The 26,665-nt window shown below is 44.0% G+C and overlaps 1 protein-coding gene across 2 annotated transcripts; it reads left to right on the top strand.

The window, feature by feature from the left end:
- The first annotated feature begins 1,214 nt into the window (after positions 1-1,214).
- On the top strand, positions 1,215-25,100 carry mphosph8 (M-phase phosphoprotein 8). Of its 2 annotated transcripts, XM_079733059.1 has the most exons (14): positions 1,215-1,441; positions 3,509-3,670; positions 4,095-5,141; positions 6,645-6,738; positions 7,364-7,618; positions 8,089-8,208; positions 8,673-8,761; positions 20,663-20,803; positions 21,832-21,918; positions 22,099-22,253; positions 22,792-22,943; positions 23,267-23,391; positions 23,576-23,659; positions 23,888-25,100. In XM_079733059.1, the coding sequence occupies exons 1-14, from the start codon at positions 1,340-1,342 to the stop codon at positions 23,927-23,929; spliced, it is 2,655 nt and encodes an 884-aa protein (XP_079589185.1). In that variant the 5' UTR covers positions 1,215-1,339; the 3' UTR covers positions 23,930-25,100. The 2 variants fall into 2 exon arrangements, with proteins under 2 accessions (XP_079589185.1, XP_079589184.1); XM_079733058.1 differs by lacking the exons at positions 20,663-20,803; positions 21,832-21,918; positions 22,099-22,253; ... (2 more) ...; positions 23,576-23,659; positions 23,888-25,100 and adding exons at positions 11,512-13,972; positions 14,077-20,199.
- The last annotated feature ends 1,565 nt before the right edge of the window (positions 25,101-26,665 follow it).

The following is a 26,665-nucleotide window of genomic DNA, read 5'->3' as shown; positions in this document are numbered from 1 at the left end:
CTTGGAATCGCGCGCTTTTGTTCAATTGTTGCTAATATTTTTTTACTTTGTAACATATTCTACTTTTAAAATATTCTATTTTATGGGAGGACGGTGTCGTGGCAATTGCAGATGTCAATAATCAAATCAGGTAATGTTTGCTCAAGACACAGAGATGCTTGTGTTTTCATTGAGCAGAAGAGTGCACAAGAGGATGTCCTATCCCTTGTGACTGTTTTACCCAAGTACGAAGGTTAACATTACGATTCTGAGGAAGGTAGGCCGGTTATCCATAGGAAAGGGTTATCATTTTGACGACATCACTCACTCCAGCGGTGAGGTGACTGAACCAAGCACAAAGGTCAATATATAGATGGCACTGAGGAAAAGCAGGGTGGCAAGACAATACACAGAATGGAACACTGGTCACATCAACTACCTCAGACTTCTTAACTTGGTCATTTTTTGACCGTTAACCAATCGTTCAAACATTTAACAAATCAACATACTTTGATCTTCAAATATGTCCAAACATATTTTCAATATCATTCATGCAATTTTCTTTGAATCAATAATTGAATTTCACCCCTTCTTCGTTTATTTTTAGTTGGTTACTAAAACATATTTTCAACCTCACTTTGCACTACAGCACTCACTGCATTTTCTGCAGGAAATGCATTATAGTGTGCCTTACTATCTATACTTGTGAGATAAGATGTATTTTATTAGACCGTTATATGTCTATTAATTTTAGGGAAGGCCTTAGACAAGGGAAGGCATTTACATATTTTAACTATGCCATGTGTATCTAAATGTGTACCTCATCTTAATGAGATAATATCTTTCTCTTGAAATACAATTAACACTTACTTGAACTTTACTTACTTTACACTGACCATCCCCGACATTTTCTTTGTCTGTGACAAAATGGAAATTCATTTTGCGATACATTAAATTGCATTCATGTGGCTCAGACCACAGCTTAAAAAAACCTCAATATCAATATAAATTGCCTCCTCGTCCCTACTAAACTCGCTGATGGTCAGCGGCGAGTTTAGTATTGGAATAAGATATTGGAAAGACACGCCCCGCGGCGCGGCCAGCAGGTAGCGGAATGTGTCGGTGGCGGTTTAGTGTGCCCACAGCGTAACCAGTGGTCCTGAGCTGAGGTAGGCGGTGCTACCAGCCACTCGCTTCCAGCTGCTGCAGGAGGGCGGGTTACAGTTGCGGTAGCCAACGCTGCTAGTGCTGGTAGTAGCTAACACGGCCTTTTGAGGGCTCCTCGCTGAATTGTTATTGTTTTTAAATATAGGCTAGTATCCTCACTCTTGGGATACTAGAGTGTGGAATACTATCCGCCATGGACACTGAGGTGGAGAAACCCGAACCCGCGGACAGCGAACAGGACGAGGAGGAGGATGTTTACGAAGTGGAGAGAATCATCGATATGCGCCTCGAAGAGGTAACAGATCGCGCTAACTAGCTAGCTGGCAAAAACATGGCTGGCAATGCTTTCGTCCACCAACGTGTACCTCAAAATAAACACCGAACTGGTTGCACCTGTTGTACATCATACTGTACTGTTTTATTATAAGATTGTAGCCAATGCAAAACATTTTGTAACATGGGGTCTTGCACAGACTTCATTATTTGTATTTAGACAGCGGTCGCGTCTGCACAACTTTTGTCAGGTCCGCTTCTCCCCTGCGGAGGCCGAGGAGGATCTGGTCCCGTGTAGACATGGTCCACGGCCCTAATCATGTATATTCTAATATCTCCTCTAAACTTTTGCTACCAGCGCTATTGATTATGGGGATGTTAATCTGTGGTATTGGTGAAAAAGGAAAGATAGACGCCAGAATCGGGAATGCTTTGTGTCTCAGCAACCCGGCCAACACCGTCCAGGCCCCGGATAATATATTCCTGTCATCAGCTGGGAGGATATTAATATTATCCTTTTGTGGATATTGGTGGTTATTGGTAAAAAATGACAGACCTCGGCATGCTTTCTCCTGATCGATCATCAGACAATAACAGATGTGACCATGCGCTGTTTAGGACATGGGCTGGACTTCAGTCCGCTTTAACATGTTATGTTATTTAACATATGAAGAGGTTATTACTATTTTTTTAACATGTGCTCTGGTTGGTTCGCTTAAGAATGGTTAGCGTTTATCCAACTGTGGCTGTTCCATTCGTATATAGAAAGTCGGAGGAAAGCCACATGCTCTGATGTTGATGAAAGGTTGTCATCAACAGTAGAGGGCTTGTACATCGTGCGTACCATTGCAATGACCACCTCTATTTCGGAAATATAGGAGAATAGGATTTTTATTGGTAGTAATGGTCATTGTTTAGTAGTTAATCGTGAAATAAAATCTGTTTATTTTTGGACATTGATGCGTTTGAAACTACCACAGCGTTTCTCATGCTCGATATGGCAAAATAAAGTTTTGATTAGCCTAGGTCACGGTATACTTACATTTGCTAAATATTTTACATCACTCAAACTGTAATGGCATCACAAAATAGCATTGCCAACAAAAAATCCCATGATGCATTCTGATGTATAAGCGCTAACACTAGTCTTCAGAACCTAGAATGGGTTTAGTGGTTGCATCAAGGCTCACAAGTCTCTCGACCCTAAGCTCTTGGAGACAATCTCACAGGGTTCTTTGTTGAACTAGAAAAAAAACAACTAAAAGCAAAATATATATATATTTTTATATTGGACAAAGTCTCATTATTCCTTAATTTCCCCCATCTTGTAGAGTGAGCACACATTTGATGAAACTGAATAATTGAATGTAACACTGCTCAGGACATCCATTTTCAATGTTTCAAAAGCTCTGTCCCCGTTCCAAAGTGATTCCCTATATCGCTAAATATGTTATTTTTACCTCGGTAGAGAATTGGGGAGAGCAGTATTTCTGCTGAAGAGTAACTTCATGTCAAATACCAGGTTTAGCGGTGAGATCTCAGATTGTCTGGTATCATGGTACTAAATTTAGGTAATGTTTGAGACCTAAACCTGACCATAGCTAAGATTTTATACATCCCTAAAGGGTACTTTGAATAAAAGGGTTGTGTCCGGTTCTGTGTGAATTGTCCACATTTCGCTAGTCCCCATCAGGTAATTTTCCACCTGTCTGCACTGTGTTGCAGCGCCTTAAGGACAGTCATGTAGGTTGTGTTATTTAGTGAACCAACTTCTGCCAGGCAATTATCATGCTCCTAGAGCCCCCGGATAGGACAACAACTCTTCTAACCAGCTGGTTGAGCTGTTTTCCATGTCGAGTCAAGCGATTATGAGTTGGATTATATTTAAGTAACTGACACTTTTAACTCTGATGAATCACTAAGGAAGCATTTCTTTACCAGTTGGTTGTGCAGCCTGACAATACACAGAACTTCTGTAACTAAAGTTATTCTGCACCACAGAATCACATCTTTCATGTCATGACCCAACACGATCCTTTCCCGTATCTGTTGCTTCTGTCTCGTGACCTTGTGTGTCTTGTGTCCTCAGGGGGAGGTTCTATACCGGGTCCGCTGGAAGAACTACTCCTCGGACGATGACACCTGGGAACCTGAGGCCCATCTGGAGGACTGCAGAGAGGTGCTGCTGAACTACAAGAAGAACAACCTAGAACTCAAGCTCAAGAAAGATGCAGAGGCTAAGAAAGTGACGGTGAGTCGCCATGGTAACACGTGGTGACCGTTGGGCTTGTCAGCGGCGTTGTTTGCACAGCATTATGCACACATCATTTAATCGAAGAAAAAAAATTACCTTGTTTATGCAATTTTTTTCGTTTAGCAGATGCTTTTGGCCAAAGATGGAAACACTGCAAACACTTGATTCATGGAAACACTGCAAACACTTGATTCATGCAATCAGAATTGATGGTGTAGCGACAAAGTGTTGCGCAGCTATAGGCTATAGGATAGGCACAGCTATAGGATTCAGAAGTTAATATAGTTGGGTTTTGTTTTGTTTCTTTTTAGAAGTATTTTACTAGATTGCACAATGCGCTTTGAATTTTTGTCTTGACAGACAGCATAACAAAATAACGACGTACAGAAATGCTGACCGGACCTCTGTTTCCTGCCATAAGGTCCCGACAAAGACGGACGAGGTCGAGGAAGACTCTGAGAGCGACAGCGACAAAGAACGGCCTAGCGACATGCCCCTCAAGAAGAAGAAGAAGCTGCTGCCGAAGGAAGGGGAGCCTCCCCAGAAGGAGAAGAAGAGGAAGAAGAAGGACAAGAAGAGAGAGGAGATGACGAAGCCCCTGCCAGCCCCCGAGACGGAGGACGAAGAGGACGCCCTGCCGCCGTCGCCCCCCAGCCCGTCCCCCTCGCAGCCCAGGGAGAAGCCCGTGGAGAGGAAGAAGCGTACGGTGGACACGGACGAGGAAGAGGAGGAGCCGGCACCTACCAAGAAACACAGGAAGGACAAGGGGAAGGAGGCTGGAAAACTCAAAAAGGACAAGGCGGAGGACGGACGCAAGAGGAAGGGGAAGAAGGAGAGGAAGATGGTGTCGTCTGAAGACGAGGACGCCGCTCCCCTGGAGCAGGACCTCAGCGACGAGCCGTCGGGCCGCTCGGAGGAGAGGGGCAAGCAGAAGAAAGGTCCGAGTTCGAAGCTGCAGTGCTTCATGGACCTCGTCCCCGACAAGAAGCTCAAGAAGACTGAGGCGGCCGCCGGGCCCTCGCAAAAGGAGGCCAGCACCCAGAGGACCAAGAGCCAGGCCTCCAAGCTGAGGGAGGACACAGCTCCCAACTCCTCCGACTCCTCCGATAGCTCCTCCCTCCAGAAGAAGCCCCGGAGCAAGGCGGCGCCAGAGGGCGCGGCCCCACCGCCCGCCCCCAAGCTCCCTCCGTCTTCCGCCTCCTCCTCCTCCTCCTCATCGTCCTCACTGGCGTCAGCCGGTGGCGGGGGTGCTAAGGCCCGGGGGGAGGAGGCCGGGGGGAAGGAGGCGGGGATGAAGGAGGCGGAGTCTATCCCGGGGGGTCAGAAGGAAGGCGCCGGCTCCACCAACCTGTTTGAGAAGTTCCTGCTCAACTGTGAGGCCAAGGACCGGGTACCGCGCCGGCACGCCGTGCACCCGCCTCCCGCCGTCGCTACGGAAACCATCAGCAGCGCAGGGAAAACACCCAAGGTCGGGACCAAGGCACCTCAGACCAAACCTAGTCGCTTTGCAGACATTTGTATTTTGTCTTGAACTATTTAGTCATTTAGCTAACACTTTTTTAGACATGCGTAGGGCTGGGTATTGCCAGGTACCTCACAGTTCAATTCAATTCCGAACCTTTAGGTCACGATTCGATTCGATATCGATTCAATAATATGTGCAGATGACAAAAATATCTAAATATTATTTAGGTGTTTTTGTAATTTGTATTGGTTTAAAAAAAAAGGTGACCCCAAAATGAATTAACCATTTCATTGTGCTTTAATTAGCAAAAAGGGAATACAACATTGTATAGAATTGGAATAAAACATTGTATTGTATTGTTCCTGAGCTAAACTTGCAGCATAAAAGTAATAATCATAACATGGACAAATGTAAAAGTGCATGTAAATTTAGGCATACTTGGTTATAGATTACAGGACTGAGTATGCTTCTTTTTTTTTTACGGAAATAATCGATTAAAAGAAAATTCGAAATTGAATCGAGAACAAATTAATTGGAGTGCACTGATGATTCTATATTTTTACCCAGCCCTAGTCATACGATGACATGCAGCATAGGACGACAGGTGGAGCCTGGGTTGCTACAAGGCGTAATGCATACATGGTTGGCACATCAGCGGTTTGAGCCACAGAGCTGCCCCCCTTCTTAAAATTTTTGTGGGCTCAAACTTTGGTCTGCTCTGTTTTCATGTTTTAGTCTGGGCCTCTCTCTTGGCTCTGCCCACTCTGCTATCTACACAGCTGGCAAGTTTGGCTTCTTCCTGCTCTTAACTTTTGGGGAACCTTTTTGTCATTTGGTTACGTTTTTATTCTGCTTATTTGAGCAAATTATTTTGATTTTGTGAATTATTTTGATTTTTACTAGTGCATTCAATCGATAAAAATAATGAATAAATTCATCGCATTATTTGATGTGGATAACTTTTATTTTCTCCAAAGATCCGTTGGGTAACTGTTGCATGCAGCGGTCCAGTGCCACAGGAAATAAACAAAGCTGCATTAATTGCATGGAAAAGACAACTATACGCTGTATCTTTCGGAATTTTGACAGAACTAGTTTTTACCATTTTCATATCTTGAACACTATTCTCAGGCTTCATGCTGCATGGCATCACTTGTTCTGACAAAGACAGTTCCTTGTCTGTCATTTTAGTTTCAGGCTCCATTCAATTATAAGAAACTTGGGAACGGGCCTGTCAAATGCCTCGACTCTTACAGGCTTGGTTCGGAAAGGATCAAATTTTCAGAACTCTTGAGCTCTTTCTCTACGAAATAACTCTGGTATTGCCGAACCATGTTGCAAACACATTGCCCTGTCTGACAGCGATCCGATCAGTTAACTGGCTACATAATTTAAACCATGTCCAATGTTCTGAATAGTGTAAAATAGTCCTGGCTGTATGCATAATATGATAATTAAATCAAATATAAATAATAACAAGAATGCGTATATTTTCTCTCCCTCCAGCTGATAGGGAAGATTGAGAAGAAGGGAAAGGCGACTAAAGATTCTCCTGCCCAGAAACCAGATGCAGAAAAGTTGGCAGCCAAGCAGACAGAAGGTGAGGAGGGACACTATTTATAGTTGTTATTAATGACAATAGAACTTACTGCCATCATAGATATCTTATACCAGTCACTTGTATGGATTCAAAAGTAATTTCCTTCATACTGTTTCCTTTTGAATTGTTACAAATCTTGGTGAATTATCCAAATAGGTAAAATTAACGATTTAATTTCGTTATCGATTTAATTTCTACATAATGTTTGCAAGTGAATTTATTTTTAGCCTGAGAAATTTCAGATAGCACTTCCGGCAGGGTGAGAGGAAATGGAGAGCCAAGATAGCAGTCCTTGTTGCGCATTTGTGGTGCACTTGTAGTAGTGCTCTCCATACAACCAGTGGCTGTTCTGGACTAGCTTTTGTACAAATACATAACTGACAAAAAGAATAATGGTCAACACATCTACAAATTAAAACAATATATATGGTACATATTAACACCGGATGCAGTCTATAGGTTTGTTTGAATATAACTCAATTTAAAATTTGCCTAATGTAAATGTTTTGCACCATCATTAGTATGTCCGTATGTGCCATGACGCCTCAACTTTTGTCGAAGTTGGGGTGTAGGGCTTGTGCGGGGGTGTTGCTTAGCAAACTGTGTCCCGTCCCCCTCCCTGCAGCCCCCCGAGTGGGCCAGAGCCACGGCTTCAGTCTGGACAGCGATGAGAAGGACGTGGAGGAGCCAGCCGCACGGCCCCGCACGGGGGAGGACAGGAGGGACAAGGGGGAGGAGGTGCAGAGGCCCGGCTGGGAGAGGAGGACCCCCACGGACGAGCGGAGGTGGAAGAGGAGGGAGGACAGCGAGCCCAGGCTGTTCATGGCCTGTGACGATGCGCCCGACCCCCAGGACTCCCAAGAGGGAGCAGACAAGTCCAGTGAGTGTGATGCTATGGGGATCTCATCCTGATGATAATGATGGGTGTTTGAACTTTAGTCTGGTGTACATATTAAGTGCCAGCACGTTAGCTTTTGTACATGATAAATGCCAGCCTAATTTCAATACTAGGTTCTAGCCAGGTTGAAATAATGGGTATTGGCACGTTTGCCTCAGGTCAATTCATAGGGCTAGCATGTGAGCCCCTTGTAAATGCTGGGTGCTCAAATGTGAGCCTGATGTCAATGCATGGTGCTAGCATGTTATTCTGTTGTAAATAAAAGGTCCTAGCATGTTTTCCCAGTATAAATATGGTTACTCTGATGAAATTCTAGTGCAAGTTTGTAGTTGCTAGCACACAGTCACTGAGCGACTTGATGCTACGTGCTACTCAACCCCTAGTCGAGTATTCCCTCCCCCTCCCCCGCCTCTTTTTATTGGTTGGTTGACCTACCTCACCGTGCTGTGTAGGGGGCCAAGCCACCCTGAGTCTGGGCATGGACCTGAACCTGGACTGGATGACCCTGGAAGACTTCCAGAAACACCTGAACGGAGAAGATGAGATCTTGTCAGGTCCACCGCTCTCTCCCAGTGAGTAGCTCAAGTGCATTTCCCTTACAGGGTTAATAATCTTTGAATTGCCCCTCGGGGACGAATAAAGTGATTTGAATTGAATTGAATATTAATGTACTGCTTGAAACCATACTTTTATTGATGGGAAATTCAGCAAACTTTTGCAGATACTCTGTGACGGAATCTGTAAAGCCTGCAAGTAGAAAATTCTGAGAAAGTTGACCTCATTATTCACGTTTTGTCACTATGGATATACACATCCCCTACATGCTGTGGAGTGGAGTGAGTGATGACATTTACTGTTTAACGAATTTAGCAGATCCTCTTACCGACTTCCGAGACATGTCTCTAAAGAGCCGGTAGGGGTCAGGGCATCAAGCTCAAGGATGTTGACGGTTGTCACGCAGGTTGCTGACAGTAGGGATCGAACACAGTCCCTCTGTGCCCCCTCTCCCCCATGACGCTCTAGCTTGTGTTCGCAGGTGAACTCCGGGATGCAGTGAAGAGTGGGGACTACATGTCTGTTAAACTGGCGCTCAACTCGAAGGAAGAGTACAACCTGGACCAAGAGGTCAGTCCCACCACTCACCTCACCCTGTTCCGTCTTCTTTAGCGGGTGTTCTTAAGCCTTTTCATCGCTCGAACCAAAAGACAATATCCGGGCATCCGTGGGACCCCATACGCACACTTGTAGAAGTCGGGGTCTATGTAATCTTGTTGAGGTTTGGTGACGATCATTTGCATCTTTTCCAACTGGATTCTGACTCAAAGTCAATAAAAACGCTGTTCTTCAGCAGCTTTATGAAAATTAACAATTTAAAATCTTTGTTGGGTTGTCTGTAGATTTCCCCTACAACAGAAGATCTCTTTAGCCTGCACCTTGGTGGCCCCTGGCGTGTGTCTGTGTGTACGCATTTGTTTGTGTGTTTGTATGCGTGCGTCCGCGTGTACGCACATCTGATGTGATAATTACAGCAGTGTCTTTTTTTACACCTCTATGTCAACAGGGTGCTATAGCACATAAACACCTCTACTACTGTGTCACTATGATAAACACTGTAAAACTTAAAGAAGCACCAAACCCAATAACATCGCCTTAAATAAAAAATCTAAATTAAAGAGTGAAGGGTTAACAAGTTACAGCTTTACATTCACAAACCAAAATGGGATCAACGCAAGTCGCCATATAAAACCACAAATCCTTCTTGCAAATTGACTTCCCTGGTGCAAGTCAATTTGCACCAGGTGAGTCCTGCACAGCTCATATTTTGCAAACCCCTACCCGCCATACTTGAAACCGCATCCGACCCGTTTTTCCGACAGTAGCCCGAATTTCATTCCGAACCCGAGCCGATCCCCTATGAATTGAAACCGACGCCCGACCTGCACCTGAAGAAAAATTACACATTAGATGGAACGCCAGGGATTTCCGATATCTGTTGTTTGGTGTGGTGGTTTGATTGACATGCAAAAAAAGCACATCATCCACGGCTGACGGTTTTAGTAGACTCCTCTGCTCCTGAATAACATATCCAGCAGAGGAGAAGGCTCGCCTGGTTGCTGCGCTGGATGCAGGGACGACGAGGATAAATCGGGCAATCTGAGAAATATTGTAAATGAACGCTCTCCCCACAAAGATAACACATGAAAGGAGTTATCTTTAGGTGTTTTGTAATCAATGTAAGCAGCAACTTCGTCCAGATATTGCAGGGCGTCATCCCTGGAATCCTCTACGTCCGACAGTGTGTCCACTGACCCTCGAGCTCGTTTCTCGGATGGGGGCCGGGGTCCTTGCTGTGTTATGAATGTTATTACCAGAAGCGGCGGTTGTACAATAGAGTGCTGATGTCCACATAATCCGACTGCAGCGGTTGATATGTTGATCTACAAAGACATTTTCTATCTGCTAAAAATTGGAGATATGGGATTTTACAACCAAGAAACCCATTACCTCAAGTTCCTCACCTGCTCCAAAGGACCTGGCGTTTTTGCAGCACCAAAGGTAAACATTAACCCATATTTTCAACTTTTAAATTTACCTTGTGGATTATCTTTACCTTCTGAAATTCAACTATTACTCTTCAACTATATTAGATGAACATAATACGTGCATGTTTAGTGTAAAAGTCAGTTTACTGTAAGTCTCATTTTATCATATGATGATTTATTAAAATACATTTTAAATTATCAATGTAGATATTGGAACCAATATTGATATATACCTCTCATATATATATATATATATATATATATATATATATATATATATATATATATATATATATATATATATATATATATATACTGAAAGAAAATGCTGTTACCGATTTCCTATTTTCCACAGATATAAGAAATTGGATCCTAGAACAGTAAAGAGAAGTTTGGACAGAGGAATTCTGCGATGCAGGTACACCATTGCTCTCAGAACACCTTTGTCTGTCATCCTCATCAGCCCAATTTAAGCAGAAGTAATTCTATTTAATGCACCAAATGCAGCCCGTAACATTGCTCTGAACACAGAAATGATTGTAGACTTTACATATCAGATTCATAAAAGCTTAGTGGTTGGCAGCTATAAACAAAATTCTAAAAGTATGATCACTGCATCCTATGTTCTTATGTTTGGCCTTGAATTGCCTTTTTAAACTGGCATGTAGATCTCAGTCTTGGCATATATTATAAAAGAAATTCAACAATAAAAGTTAAATCAGTTTTATAGTAAGGAATTTAGGATTGGTAGTGCATGCATATTCTGTTTTGTACACCATATTCATGCAGCATTTCACCCCTACATCCCATAATACTAAATACTCTTGGTCGGACATTTACCATGTTCAAACGTTGTAGTCGCTGCTTAATCCAAATAAAGCCGTTAACTATTTCTCGAATGGGTCACATGTGGTTTTTGTACCGACAGTTTGAGAGTGCTCTGTTTTATTGTTTTGAGGGAGGATGGGGGTTATTTCGGGTTGACTTTTTACTACTTCAACACAAGCCGTGCGTTTCATTTACCTGTGCTTGAATGAGCTTGGATGTTTGGCTGGGGTGTTGCCAAGGTGCTTAGAGTTCAGCAGTCGAAGCATCAGAACACGCTTCTCCATTTTAGTAGCCACAGTTTCAGCGATGAGGGGTCCCCAAGGACATAGGTCTACCTTTCTCTTTTGCCGGGATATTTTCTTCAACTGTATCAATCACTTTCTCCTCAACCTATTTAAATATTTAAAACTGGACATGATATCTTCTCTATTTAGATTCAGATGATATATCTGACCCTGAGCCCAGCTCTGTATGTGAGTCTTACGTATGCTTGTTCTCTTACAGGCATGTTCGGTTGAGGAGAAGATGGCATTTGAAGGAGACAAGAGTTTGATTGAGGAGAAGATGGATTTTGAAGGAGACAAGAGTTTGATTGAGGAGAATGCAGCTTTTGAACGTGACAAGAGTTTGATTGAGGAGAGGAGCTCACACACTTTGAATAGGTTTAATCTTGGCATGGAGAGTGTAAAAGAAGAGGGCACTTTGAGGCTCAATAACAGTCACCTGCAAGATCTTGCGGGCCAAATCTGTAGTTATGCCCTTCCAAATACAGCAGATTTACCACAGCAGGTCCCAAACAAAAAACAAGATGAGCGATTTTTAAATAAGGATGAACACACTGTTGGTAACCTGTTGCCAGAAGTTCAGATGCCAATGGACACAAACGTGGATTTTACTGGTGAGATGAATTTGGGTTTAAAGCAGGATAGTTTGAGCAATGGCTCTGAAATTATCTCAAACAATGAGCTAAGCAGCCCTGCTGACCATAACAGGCTAGAAGACATCCGACCAATGCAAACGGATGACCAAGTGGATGATCAAGTTGGAAAATGGAGCCTTCCATCTGAACCTGCAGAAAGCACAGATAGCCTTCAGGCAGCAGATGATAACACCATAATTACATCTGTAAAGAGCAACACAGAGAGCCCAAAAATTAAGACCGGACGCAGGAAAATCAAGGAAAGACGACAACCAACCAGATTTAGCTCGAGGATGTGCAAAAAGGTACTCCAAACTAGTACGTTGGAGGAGGATGACGACGACGACGATGATGATTATGATGAGGATACATCCAAAGAGCACTTCTGCTTGTATTGCAAAAATCCCTTCCGCCGATTACTGAGGCATTTAGAACGCACACATTCAAATGAGACAGAAGTCACTCATGCCATGCACTTCCCCAAAGACTCCAAAATCAAACATACCTTACTGGATCAAATCCGCAACAAAGGAGATTATGAACACAATTGCAGTGTCCTCCAAAGTGGAGAAGGAGAAATTGTCACAAAGACAAACATGAATAATGCTATGCTGTCTGACAGAGACTACTTGCCTTGCCAGCACTGCCTTGCATTTCACCGCAAAACCGATCTTTGGAAACACGAGCGAGCGTGTAAGAGGAAAGGAGATCAAAGGTCAGACATCGGAACAAAGAGATTCAGAGTTCAGAGTGCTGCTTCTCGACTACTTCCCATGTCAGAGTTCCTGACTGGGGGCTGTGAGGAAATAATTGACATCATGCATCAAGATGAAATCTCGCACCATGTACGGAATGACCCACTCATCTGTAAATATGGCAATGCACTGTCTGCTAAGCATGACTACGACAGATCCCAGTTTGCTTACATTGCACAGAAAATGAGGGAGCTGGGTAGATTTGTTCTTGCTGCCAATGAAATTGACAGCAGCGTACACTTTTTGCATGAAATGTGTACACCTTGCAGATTTGAATTGGCTGTTGAAGGGGCTAAGAAGTTGGCTGGTTTTGACCCAACCTCCGGTCGCTATAAGACGGTTTCCCTGGTCTCAAAGATAGGCTACTCTTTAAAACGAGCTGCAGAAATTGCTTTTGGGGAAAGCCGAATGACTGAGGACAGGGAAACAGAGGCCCAAATCCAAAGATTCATAAATCTTCTTGATAAAAAGTGGGATCAAAGTTTCTTCAAAAGCTCTCGTACGGCCTCTCAGAAAGTGGAAATAGATAAATCAACGCTGACAGAGGACCTGATCAAACTTTATAGATTCATAACGACAGGAGGCGAAGAAGCTTCCCAAGAGCTGAAGGAGAACCCTGGTTCATTGTCATGGAGGAAGCTTGGTGAGGTCACTCTCACCGAGGTCTATCTCTTCAACAGAGGCCGAGTGGGAAACACTGGGCGAATGCTTCTGAAGGAGTACAATGGCAAAAAGATAGAGGTACCATTCACGCCTTCTGCTGAACAGATTCTGCAATGCACAAAACTAGAACTGGAACTTAAGGATGGTCTTACAATTTTGGAATTAGAGGGTCATGGCTGTAGAAACATGCTTGTCTTTCTTACTCCAAGGATGGTATCATCCATTGATCTACTCAATGAAAATCGAGATAAGGCTAATGTGGCAGGAGGCAACCCATACGTATTTGCAAGAAATGAATGCCTTTCCCCTCTCAGGGCATTTGATCATTTGAGAAAAGCAGCAGCTGAATGTGGTGTTGCAAACCCAGATGCCATTTTGTCTGCAACCCTTCGAGATCAGGTTGCCAGTTATTGGCAGCTTATGAGCCTGAAGGAACAGGAGTTGAACAAAATTGCCAAACTCCTAGATAGGAGCAACGAGGAGTGCACCAAGCTCCAAGAAAACCCTTCTATGTTGCAGGAAATGAGCAAACAACTGCTCAAGTTGGATAGGACTTTGTATTTCCGACCTAACCCTAACCCTGAAACTTCAGGTCTTGCTGAAACTTCAGGTCTTGCTCAAACTTCAGGTAAGTGTTACTTCTTTGCCCCCTGAAAATATACTTTGGATTTTATGGTTGTGTGGTTCAATTGCTTATTCTTTTCCTATTTTACTGTCTTCTCCAACCTCCAGGAGCCGTCCGGATGAGTTTTGCCAGGAAGAAAGGTTGGAATGAGGAGGAGCAGGAGGCGGTGAGGCGTTACCTTGGCCACTACTTCACACTAATGAAGCTCCCTGGGAAGAAGCAGTGCTTGGCCTGCATCACAGCTGAACCCGCCCTCAGCGCCAGGTCCTGGACTGACATAAAGAATTACATTCACAACAGGTTGCAGTCAATGAAAAGGAAATGTTTCCACCGTAAGGCTCAAGGAGCTAATAAGTTCTTGAGGAAAAGGAACCAAAGAGGGGGTCGGCGTGCTATGAAGAAGGAATTTCCAGACAAAAATAAGGATTTTGTTCTCAGCCGGACAACCAATCCACCAACCGAACATAGAGAAATGTCTCCAACAAATCAGGCTGTTGTACTATATCCTCAAGTAAAACAGGCCATGAACACTGTGCATTTATCGATGGTCGGTTCTAAAACAAACCGAGCCGTGACAAATCCACCAATGATTCCCACGTTTACCCCCTTAAATGCACTTACAAAAACATTTACCCCAGAGATCGCTAGAAGTACGCTCTTGTCTCCGCCGTATTCACCGCAGCGCGCTACAAGTATGCCAGTTCATCCTGCATACTCGCCACAACATGCTACAAGCATGCCGGGACATCTGGCAGGGTATTCGCCACACAGCAGCAGCCCTCTGATGATTCCAACATTTATGCCGTTAAACGCGCCGTGTTCACAACAGCTCCCTCGGTTCACACCGCTGAATGATAGACGTTCAAACATGCTTTCCTCCTTCAGACCCCTGAACCATTCTAGTGCAACAGGTTTCCCCGCAAGCCCTCCCAGAACGCACAGCACGACCCCTCTCTCAAGCACCCTTACGACCAACCTAGTCGCAAGTTCCCAGTGCACAACCACTCTCCCAAGCTACCATGTGACCCACCCAAACCCCAGAACCCACACCACCAACCCAAACCCCAGAACACAAACCACCAACTCAAACCCTAAAACCCACACCACCAACCCGAACCCCACAACCCACTTAAATCACCAGAGCCCAAGCTCTCACACTACAAACTCGGTCCCAAGCACCCATGCACGATCCAAAGGTGTTCAGCACCGGACACCGTCAATGAAAAGTAATGACTCCTCCCCTGATACTCCCACAAGTTCTTCCTCCCAAAAGACTCCCAAGAAAGCCAAGAGGTTGTGGAGTGAGGCGGAGCAGACAGCCGTCCGACGGCAGCTGGGTGACATTGGTGCACTGACGAAGGTGCCCGTCAAGAAGGACTGTGACGCGTGTCTAGCGGCTGAGCCTGCTTTGAGAAGCCGGACCTGGCGGGAGGTCAAGTACTTTGTTCACAACACTATTCAGTCCAAGAAGAAGAGAGCAAACGCTCCTCCTTCCAAACGTTCTGCACCCCTCAGCCCCGGGGTTCATAACGCCATTGCAGAATGGGATGCTCCTGTCTATCTTTCCCTGTAAATACTACAATGAAAAAACATTGTAAGCGACAATTAAGAGAAGCGGGATGGTTGGTCATCCTAAAAAAGGAATCATCTTAAACTCACGGCAAACAGGAATAGCAGTGAATTATACTGATAAGGCTTTGAACAGGATTTATATGTCCTAAGATTCATATTTTGTTTCCCCCCCACAGTGTCCTCCGATTCAGGTAATCATACTTAGGATTTGTGACATCATACAAATAGGAATTGTTTTTGCTTGTTTTTAGAGCAGATGAAGATAAACTCAGCCCGATCTACCTCGAGGCATGGCCTGCCGTTTCTTGCATATTGTCAAGCAAGGAATAAAACAATTATTTGGATTGTAATCCAGAATATTAATATGGAGTAATTGTCTATGGTAGTAAATCTGTGCCACCGGATTTTGAAAATAAAAAGCCATTGACTTCTAAGCACTGAATATTTATGTATTGAAATAAAATAACTGGGTTTTTTGCCTCTGAATTTAACTCAATAAATCATATTCAGCTTTATTTTTCAACGTTAAAAAATTAAACGTAAATATTTTCAACCTCCTCAAATTCAACATTCCAATTTCAGCTGCAAATTTTTTTAAAAAAAGCGTCTGCTAAATGCCCTAATTGTAATTGTAATACGGTCGGCTCTGCGCGCTCGTTCCTCAGTGGGCAGCGGGCTTCAGCATCACATCACAGATCGCCCCAGCAAAACACCAAACATAGGCAAAGTGACCTCGGCGGATTGCCCCAAATTGGTGCCCTAATAAATTGGGCTCCTTGACCCACTACAATTACTCTTGCGTTGCATGTAAATCCAGCCAAGTCACTGCAATCACACACACACACTTCACATGCAGGCATTAGTTCATCGTTTACTTAATACTGCAGTAAAAAAACTAAAAACGGTGTGCATTATAACTAAAACATAAGTCCCCCCCCCCCCACCTTGTTATTAAATGTGCTTAATAAATACATTAGATTTGATTTGTTTAGCATTTTACAGACCGATACAATGGATAGGGCGTTTAGTAAGGTCCACCACCGTTGCTTCTCTCCCCATAAAAAGCTACAGTCAGTGTTTAATGACGTTGATTTACCTTTGAGCATTTCCTATTATAGGCTACTGTGTAAAATGCTGTTTAGAATTAACGTTTGTATCAAGAAAGAAGAATCGAGTGACGCTCTTATTCTCGCTCTCCTTGCTTGACCGCAATCTAGCATCTAGGATAGATGGGTCTTCCTTGGGTCCCCGGATGTTAACACTGAATTTTCCGACATTGAATTTTGCAGCTGAATTTGGCATGTTGAATTTTTTAACGTTGAATATTTGATTTTGAATTTTTAACATTGAAAAATAAAGCTTTATATGATTTATTGAACATTTTAAGAGTTGAATTCAGAGGCAAAAAATCCAGATACGTTATTTCAATGCATGAATATTCAGTGCTTAGAATTCAATGCCTTTTTATTTTCAAAATCCGATGGCACAGATTTACTTCCATAATTGTACTTTGTTTGTAGTTTGTACATAGTGCCCTTGGGTGCTAAAACAGTGAATTCCCTTTTTTTCACCTTACATTAAATAATGTTGAAATAGCTCATCCGTCGTTATCTAGGGCACCCAGTTCTACATGATAAGCTCTATGTTGTGATTGGTTGATTACTCATTAGGGTGCAAGGAAATGCATCTGGTGAATGCTTAAACGCCACCTACTGAGAACGTTGAGACTTTATTTTACCAAGTGGTGGTGTGTTGTAGTATAATTGACACCACAGCATTAAGTAATCCAAGTATGTTTGTAGCTCTGGCTCAAGGGGAGCAAGTTCCATAACATAGTTTGTAATGTATTTATGATCAATGTACCTTTTTAAAAATCATTGGAGATGTTCTGTAGGGATGGTTCTGGTCTGGCTCGGTGGTAGACACGTGAGATGCGCTATCCACTACTCCAGATATCCAAGTGGGTGTTTTCCTTGAATGAAACGTGTCAGCCCAAATTATTTGTCCTGTTAAAGATTTGTCTTGCTTTTCCCAAGCGTTGCTAGCTTGTTTGATTTCTCACTGAATCTTGAATGAACGGGACATTAAAATCAAGTTCGCATTGCGAGATTTTCACTGTTTTTTCCCTACATAATAACCCTCCTTTGTTTTATGGCTTTGGAAAAATGAAAAATACGACATATCTCTCGACTTTGAGGATATCTTCTGTCTGACTTTGAGGTTCCTTGGGCCAAAGATTCATCAATTTCCCGTTCTCTAAAAGCCTGACAGGCCTCCCGCACCTAGTAAAGTTTGCAAACGTCGGATTGGACAGTGGTCATTCTAGGGAGAGATTATCGAAGTGTTAAATGCAATGTACAATGTCATGAAGTAAGCTGCCCTGACTAAATCAATTTGTTGAACTTTTCATAACTCTGCACCTCCCTGTAGGTTTAATATCTTTGTCGACTTATGAACTTGACACAATGTTGCCCACTTGTTATATATACCTAATTTAGCTAGTAGCCTACATTATAGATGGCCTGTAAAAGCCAAAATGCCATTAGCTTCTAGTTACTGCTAGCTAGATATTAGAATACCAAGTATATACCCTTGGTGGGAATCGGTTTCCAAAATTTCCTTTGGAATTTTTAAAAACATGTTTAAATGTTTCTGTTCCTCATGCTCGTGTCATTAACTTTGATTTTTACTAGTGTGTATTGACAAGTTTCAGATTATTTTTTACTTTTCTATTTCTGCACATTTGTTGATAAGAATGGCGATTCGCACATTTTATTGTATTTGTACAAAATTCCTCTAGGCAAAGAACCGTGCTAAGCATTTTTATTCTTGTTAGAAATATAATGACGCCTATAACATGTTACTGATCTGGTGAACTGCTAACATATTCAAAATTAAATCATAATGTTTATCGTTTAATTTAAAAAAGTATTGTTAACTACGCTGCACTAACCAATTACAGTGTGAAAACTGCAATTTGTAGTGGTAAAGGGTTAAACAGAAGTTCTCCAGATGCAATTAATAAATAATTATTTTTGATTTTAATTGAATATTGTAGATCTTTGATAATCTCCCCACCTTCAACGTCTGCACATCAATTTAATTACCAACAATCTGGAACATTCTTTTACATTTTTTATGCCATTTACACAATATCAATTATAATTGAAATGCACCTACAGAACATTAATTTTATGTTTTTTTACCGTAAAGCGATAATGGACTTTTGCTTAGTCCATCGCATTGTAGAGTGCAGCTAGCTGTTAACAGGTAGTTATTTCCCCATCGTCACAATTGTTTTATTATATTGTTTTTAAAACTAATATAATTCCTCATACCGTACAGGGTACATTCATAGTTATGAAGTAAATTTCAGTTGCAAATTTGAGGTATTTTAGTTTTAAATGTGGCACTTAAATTGCCAAGTACAATTTAGTAAGCTGGGTAAAAGTATTCCTGTTGGAGTCGAGATCCACTGAATTAAAGCTTATTTAGAATATCAATAACTTTAACCAAAACGTGTTCCATAGCTGAAAAGTGTTTTATAGTTTTTTTTGTTTGGCCAACAGGCTGTTCTTTTCATGCACTTTTTATGTATTAGCATCTAAAGCGCGTTTCCACCAAAATGACCCTGGAATGTTATTCCCAGGAGCTACACATCAAGGGACTGAAATGTTACTTCAGCTCCTTGTCTGTATTTCCACCCCTGGGTTAAGACCGGCGAAGGTTAGGCAAATTAAGCTCCTTTCACATCAGACAGATAACGAATAAAAAAGCAAATAATACTGAGAGAAATCGGATCAACAAAACTGTGTCAACTATCACTGACGTTGCGAATATGCAGCATTTTCCAATGAGTCAGGGCAGTGAAAAATACATAGATTCCACCCTCAACCTCATATTTTATACTTTATATTTTATACTGTAGCGAATAACTGTTTGTTGATGAGGGGGATTAAGATAATTGGGTGTGCAATCTTAAATACATCCATGGTTAAGAGGCATTAAGCTATCAACCTGGATAATCAACTGAAATAATTTGTGAATGTAGTTAACCTCTAATGGATGCAATATGAAGATTGGTTGGTTTAAGCTGACTGCAGGTTGAAATGAACCAATCAGAAATGTTCAGCGCTGAAAGCTCCTCCCCAAAAGGTTCCTTAACCTTTGGAAAGTCCGACCCCCAAAGAAGGATGTTTTTGGGAGTAAAATAATGCCCCTGGAACTTAATTTAGACCCTGTTTCCTGCGTTGGAAACATACTTAGTTCCTGCAAAGATTCCTCGTTCCAGTGTAAAGTTCCTACGGTGGAAATGCGGCTTAATGCACTATGGTTTTCAAAGTATTTGTGTTCTTATTCAGCCACCGTATTCTACATTTCCATAAACCATTCAGGTATTATCAGGAATGTTTGGTGCTCAACCCAGGAAATATATGATCTAAAGTTTATCTCTAACCATGATCCACACGTTTTTTTGTAGTAGACTGCAAATAACACTTGTATAAACACATTTCACTGAATGGCCATCCTCTTATCATTTACTGTATGGAACCTATAACTTCTGCTTGGACAATAAATTGTTTCTTGGCTTAAATGTATTTCATTGTACCATTATTGATGATTCCTCATAATTGAAACTATATTTCACTGGTTTCCATAGCTCTGATAGCTCCCGGGTCTCGCATGTTGTACTGTTAATTGTTTTTGGTACCTCTGGATTTTTTGAAGTCCCAATGTGTAAAAACGAGCCCCTTCCAGTTAATGGGTGTTAGACTTTCAGATAAAAAAAAATAGTCTTCGTCCAAAATAGTCTTCTGAGCATAGCTCTGCGGGCTTAGTTGCATGAGTGAGAAGAGTTTTCGGATTGTTTTATTTATTTATTTTTTAACAGAAAGAGCAGGACAAAATACCTTCTCTTGGTTGTTTTCCATCATGCATGTTAAAGTGTGTTTTATGTTGTGTGGTTGTTATGTTGCATTTTCATCATGTATGTTATCCATGTTTTATGTTGTTCATGTGTCAAATGTTCTTCCTCATGCATGTGTGGGCTTCCTGTCTGTTATGTTGTTCCTCATGTATGTTCTTGATCACGTGTATGTGGTCATGTATGTTGTGTGTCAGGACTCCAGTGGCATGTCCCTGAGCATGCTGGCGGCGGCCGGCGGTCAGGACGACATCCTGCGTCTGCTCATCAGGAAGGGGGTCCGTGTCAACGGGCGCCAGAAGAATGGGACCAGCGCACTCATGCACGCCGCCGAGAAGGTGACCTAGAACCAGTACTAACCACCCTCCACCAGAACTAGGCATCTAAAACTGGAACAACCTAGAACCAGTATTAACCACCTGGTGCCAGAACCAACCACCTAGAACCAAGATTAACCACTTAGAGCCAGAACTAACCGCCTTAAACCAGGATTAACCACCTGGAGCCAGAAGGAACAACCTAGAACCAGTATCAACAACTTAGAGCTAGAACTGAGCACCTAGGACCAGTATTAACCACTTTGAGCCAGAACTAACCACTTAGGACCAGTATTAACCACCTAAAGCCAGAACTAATCACCTAGGACCAGTATTAACCACTTTGAGCCAGAACTAATCACCTAGGACCAGTATTAACCACCTAAAGCCAGAACTAATCACCTATGACCCCTATTAATCAGCTAAAGCCAGAACTAATCACCTAGAACCAGTATTAACAACTTTTAGCCAGAACTAACTACCTAAAACCAGTATTAACCACTTTGAGCCAGAACTAACAACCCAGAACCAGTATCAACCACCTAGAGCCATAACTAACCATCTAGGACCAGTACTATCCTCCTACAACACAGGACAACTAATACCAGACTGCCTTTCTACTCTAGTAGCATGTCAAATGTATTGAATTCAGTGAGAAAGGTAGAAGTACTCATTAAACATAGGGACTATTTGCGGTACTTTCAAATTCCTTTGTTAATGTGAAAAAATCGGTTGTACTTTTACCTCTCGTTGTTGTTTTCATTAAAGAAACCAATCCAGCAGTTTGTTTTAGCACAGAATTACCAAGTCGGAATCAGAAGTGCCAATAGCATGCCAAGACATTGTTACAAAAGACTTCTTTCAGTACATAAGGTAACATCAATTGCAGAAATCTATTACTTTCCATGCCTAGTAACCATGAGCCTGTAATCAATCAGTAACCAGCTGCAGGATAGACCATCAATATCCTCACCTGTCGACTGAAGGATTCCTTTGTAGGGGATGGCGTTAACTCCATGACCTCATAACCTCTGCTTCGCTTCTGTCAGAACTTCCTGACGACGGTTGCTATCCTGCTGGAGGCCGGTTCCCATGTCAACGCCCAGACGCTCGGAGGAGAGACGGCCCTAATGAAGGTCAGAACACAAAACAGAATAACCTCCAACTCATAAAAAAAAATAACATGTCAGACAGCAAAAAAATTTCAACCTTCAAAAAAGAAAGTAACGTACAAATGTATAACCCTGTGATGAACATCATATCGAGTAAAGAACGCAGAGGTCTGGGAGTGTGAGCTTCCCCTCTTACCTCCCCAGGCCTGTAAGCGGGGGAACGCGGATATAGTGCGCCTCCTGCTGGAGTACGGCGCAGACTGCAACATCCTCTCCAAGCACAAGAACACCGCCATGTACTTCGCCAAGGTCAGCAACAACCTGACCGTCTGTGACCTCATTAAGGACCACAGTAACACGTAAGTGTCGCGCGCGCGCGCACACACACACACACGCACGCACGCACGCACGCACGCACGCACGCACACACTACTCCCTCTCTCATCTTGCTTCCCTCCCCCTCAACTCTTTCTTTTACTTCCACCTCTGACTCATCCCATTATCTCTCCCATGTTTGTATGCCTCTTCCTCTCCCTATTATCTCCTTTCATCTCTCTTGCTCGTTTCCTCCCTATTGCTTTCCCTTCAACTCCCTTTTCACTTCCTCCTTCACACTCCTGTCTCATCCCTCTCTCCCTCCATCTCATCCCCTCTCCCTTCTTCTCATCCCTCTCTCCTCAAATGTCCTCCTGCTCCATCTCTCTATCCCTCTTTTCCTCTTCCTCCCTCTCTCCCACCCTTTTACCCCTATCTCTCCCTCTCTCCCCCTCCTTGTCCCCTTCCTCCCTTGTCTTCTTCCTCCCTCTCCACTCCCCTCTTTCTCCCACTCTCCCCTCTGCACGATCCTTCCTCCACCCTTCCTCCCTCTCCCGCTCGTCCACCCCTCCTCTCCTCCAGGTTATCAGGGGTAGCCGAGGATACCATCAGGGCCTACTTTGAGTCCCGCCTGGCCCTGCTGGAACCCCTGTTCCCCCTGGCCTGCCACCGCCTCTGCGAGGGACCCCACTTCAACCTGGAGTTCAGCTACAAAGCTCAGCAGCAGACTGAGGGTGAGCGCACACACACACACGCCTGCACACACAATACAAACAGACGCACACAATTGAAAATGTGAACCAGCTCTTTCCGGAAGAACACCCGAATCCCAGCAGGATTAGAACCCCCGCATCGAGATCCTAGCCCCTCTTTGGATCTCAGATCTGTTTTGCACGCTTTTAAAAGAACACTTTTATAATCATTAATTAATATTAATTATATTAATATTATTGATCATAACCATTAATACCTTGTGTTTCACACCCGCTCCCTGCCTCTCTTTCTCTCTCAACTTCTTCCCTCCCTCTTTCTTCCCCCCCCCCCCCCCCCCCCCCAGGCTCAGGCGTCCTCCTCTTCATCTTCCACGCTAACTTCCTGAGTGACATCACGGCAAGGCTGTGTGGGCCGTGCAGCGTGCACGCCGTGGTGCTCAACGATAAGTTCCAGCTGCCAATCTTCCTGGTACACTGCGCCAGTTACTCCCATCATACATGTGTGAACACCCGTCAGCTGTTGATATGCCTTAGAGCAAGACTTGGTTTGTCTTGTTCTATTATTTACAATGTTGTTCTCCCTATCTGTACCCCTCTCTCCACATCTCTCTTTTGCCGTCTCTCCCTCTCCATCTCTCCAACTCTCTCTCCAGGATAGTCACTTCATCTATTCCTTCAGTCCGGTTCCAGGCCTCAACCGCCTCTTCCTCCGCCTGGCCGAAGCACACACAGCCAAGGTACGCACACAATATATACACTGACATACATATACCACGCACTACACAGGCAATACACACCAGATGAAATCACACATCGTATCCAGACATGCATACCAACCTACACATCAATGTAAACTGTGGCTAACACAATAGGGGTATAAAACGTATAAAAGACGCAAAGCATTGCATGTTTTTCAAGGTATTCTGGGTACTCTCCGCTGATCGTTGTTGTTGTTCTTCCCTCAGGTCAAGCTCCTCATCTGTGCTTACCGTGTGCAGCTGCAGTGACAGCTTCCTGAGTCAAAGTTGAACTCTCCAGAGGGTTCACACACACGTACACACACATACACACACGTACACGCATACACACACAGACACACACACACACACACACACACTTGTACACACACACTTGTACACACACGTACACGTACAGACACACACACAAAATATCAACATCTGTGCACCTGAGAGCCACATCCACCAAGGGCTCTGCCGACTGCACCTCCAACCATATTCAATACCGTCCTTCAAGGTCAATGAAAAGGTCAATAAGGATCACACCATCCATCCCCCAACCTTCCATCCATCTGCCCGGGGACTGGTAACCATGGTTACCAGTGAGGAGAGGCAGGAAGTGAACCATTTCTCCAGTACTGGCCTGATGCGTGTGCTTAGTGTGTCCTCTGCCTAGTTGTGTGTGTGTTAGGAGATGGTATTGTAGATCATAGGTTTGTTTTATGTGTTTTGGTTGGTTTTGTTTTTATATGTTTTTGAACAATGAAATACGCACTAATGTTTCAATTGTTCAGCTGTGTAAATGAACTGATACTCTTTAACAAAAGAAAAGGTATCCCCGTTTGCCAAAGTTAGTGTGGAGGGGATGAGATCCGTACTTCAGAGGATGGTTGGGTTTGAGTCGGGTCCCTGGGACCTGGTTGACCCTGGGAGACGCCCTTTCAACCCGGTGCCCACCTAGTGGAGCTGTTGGGGTGTGATCATATGGTGTGAATGCCCTTGTTTTCGGGTGGTTCTTTATTAAACGTACAGGTACTAGTCTAGTGTTGACTTCATGGCTACGACAGTTAACTAAACTATCACTGATCCAGGAATCTCCCTTTATAAACAACCGACAGACCTCTTTCAGGAGTGGCCAAGATTCACTGGACCCATCCCCTCGACAACCTCATTGGTTACAATCCGAAGTAGAAGAGACTGCAGTTAAACCTGATGGGGATTGTCTTGGCTTCCTCTGTATGAAGGGCTGTGTATATATATTATTTGGAGAATTGTAGATATGTTGCCTTAAAAGCCACATTTGCGGGTTTCAATTTGTTTTTTTTGTTTTCCAACCTAACGTTCCAAAGAGCACTGAATTAATTTTGTTTTGTGTCCAGACTGTTGTGATGTCTCTAACCAACAATAAAGTGTCAATGTTGTCAACAACCTAGTACTTAAAGCTAGTACGTACGTGTCTGTTCTTTCAATAACCTGTCCCCAGTTCTCCACCTACATGCATACAGAAACTGTTTACCATCGGAATATCTTTCCTTTCAAATACATTATCCTCCTCAAAGGTCTGCTCTTGGTCTACACCTTATCGCTTCTATTTAAGTGTATTGATCTCACATCATCACTGTTCACATCAATTCCCCATACCCCCACCCCTAGCACCAGCTCCTCACCCCTCACCCCTCACATCACCACCTCACCCCTCACATCCCCACAACCTCACCCCTCACATCACCACCTCACCCCTCACATCACCACCTCACCCCTAACATCACCTCCTCACCCCTCACATCATCTCCTCACCCCTCACATCACCACCTCACCCCTAACATCACCTCCTCACCCCTCACATCACCACCTCACCCCTAACATCATCACCTCCTCACCCCTCACATCACCACCTCACCCCTAACATCACCACCTCACCCCTAACATCATCACCTCCTCACCCCTCACATCACCTCCTCACCCCTCACATCACCACCTCACCCCTAACACCCCCTCCTCACCCCTCACATCCCCACCACCTCACCCCTCACATCACCTCCTCACCCCTCACATCACCACCTCACCCCTAACATCACCTCCTCACCCCTCACATCATCTCCTCACCCCTAACATCACCACCTCACCCCTAACATCATCACCTCCTCACCCCTCACATCACCACCTCACCCCTAACATCATCACCTCCTCACCCCTCACATCACCACCTCCTCACCCCTCACATCACTACCTCCTCACCCCTCACATCACCACCTCCTCACCCCTCACATCACCACCTCACCCCTAACATCACCTCCTCACCCCTCACATCACCACCTCACCCCTAACATCATAACCTTCTCACCGCTCACATCACCACCTCACCCCTCACATCATCACCTCCTCACCCCTAACATCACCACCTCACCCCTAACATCACCACCTCACCCCTAACATCATCACCTCCTCACCCCTAACATCACCACCTCACCCCTAACATCATCACCTCCTCACCCCTCACATCACCACCTCCTCACCCCTCACATCACCACCTCACCCCTCACATCACCACCTCACCCCTAACATCATCACCTCCTCACCCCTCACATCACCTCCTCACCCCTCACATCACCACCTCCTCACCCCTAACATCACCTCCTCACCCCTCACATCACCACCTCCTCACCCCTAACATCACCTCCTCACCCCTAACATCACCTCCTCACCCCTAACATCACCTCCTCACCCCTCACATCCCCTCCTCACCCCTCACATCCCCCCCATCTCGCCCTTCACATCTCCTCCTCCCCTCTCACATCACTACCGCTTTAACCCGCACGTCATCACCGCCTCACGGCTCACATCTACCACCACCTCGCTGCTCACATCTACCACCACCTTGCTGCTCACATCTACCACCACCTCGCTGCTCACATCTACCACCACCTCACTGCTCACCTCTACCACCACCTCGCTGCTCACATCTACCACCACCTCACTGCTCACATCTACCACCTCCTCACTGCT

Source organism: Pollachius pollachius (genome assembly GCF_949987615.1).
Source record: "Pollachius pollachius genome assembly, chromosome: 3".
Classification (NCBI taxonomy): domain Eukaryota; kingdom Metazoa; phylum Chordata; class Actinopteri; order Gadiformes; family Gadidae; genus Pollachius; species Pollachius pollachius.
This window is presented reverse-complemented; position numbering and strand designations above follow the sequence as displayed.

Coding starts and splice junctions, on each gene's coding strand:
- mphosph8 (XM_079733058.1), top strand. CDS start 1,340: ATGGACACTGAGGTGGAGAAACCCGAACCCGCGGACAGCGAACAGGAC. Junction 5,142..6,644: donor GCGCAGGGAAAACACCCAAG/GTCGGGACCAAG, acceptor CTCTCCCTCCAG/CTGATAGGGAAGATTGAGAA. Junction 8,209..8,672: donor AGGTCCACCGCTCTCTCCCA/GTGAGTAGCTCA, acceptor TTGTGTTCGCAG/GTGAACTCCGGGATGCAGTG.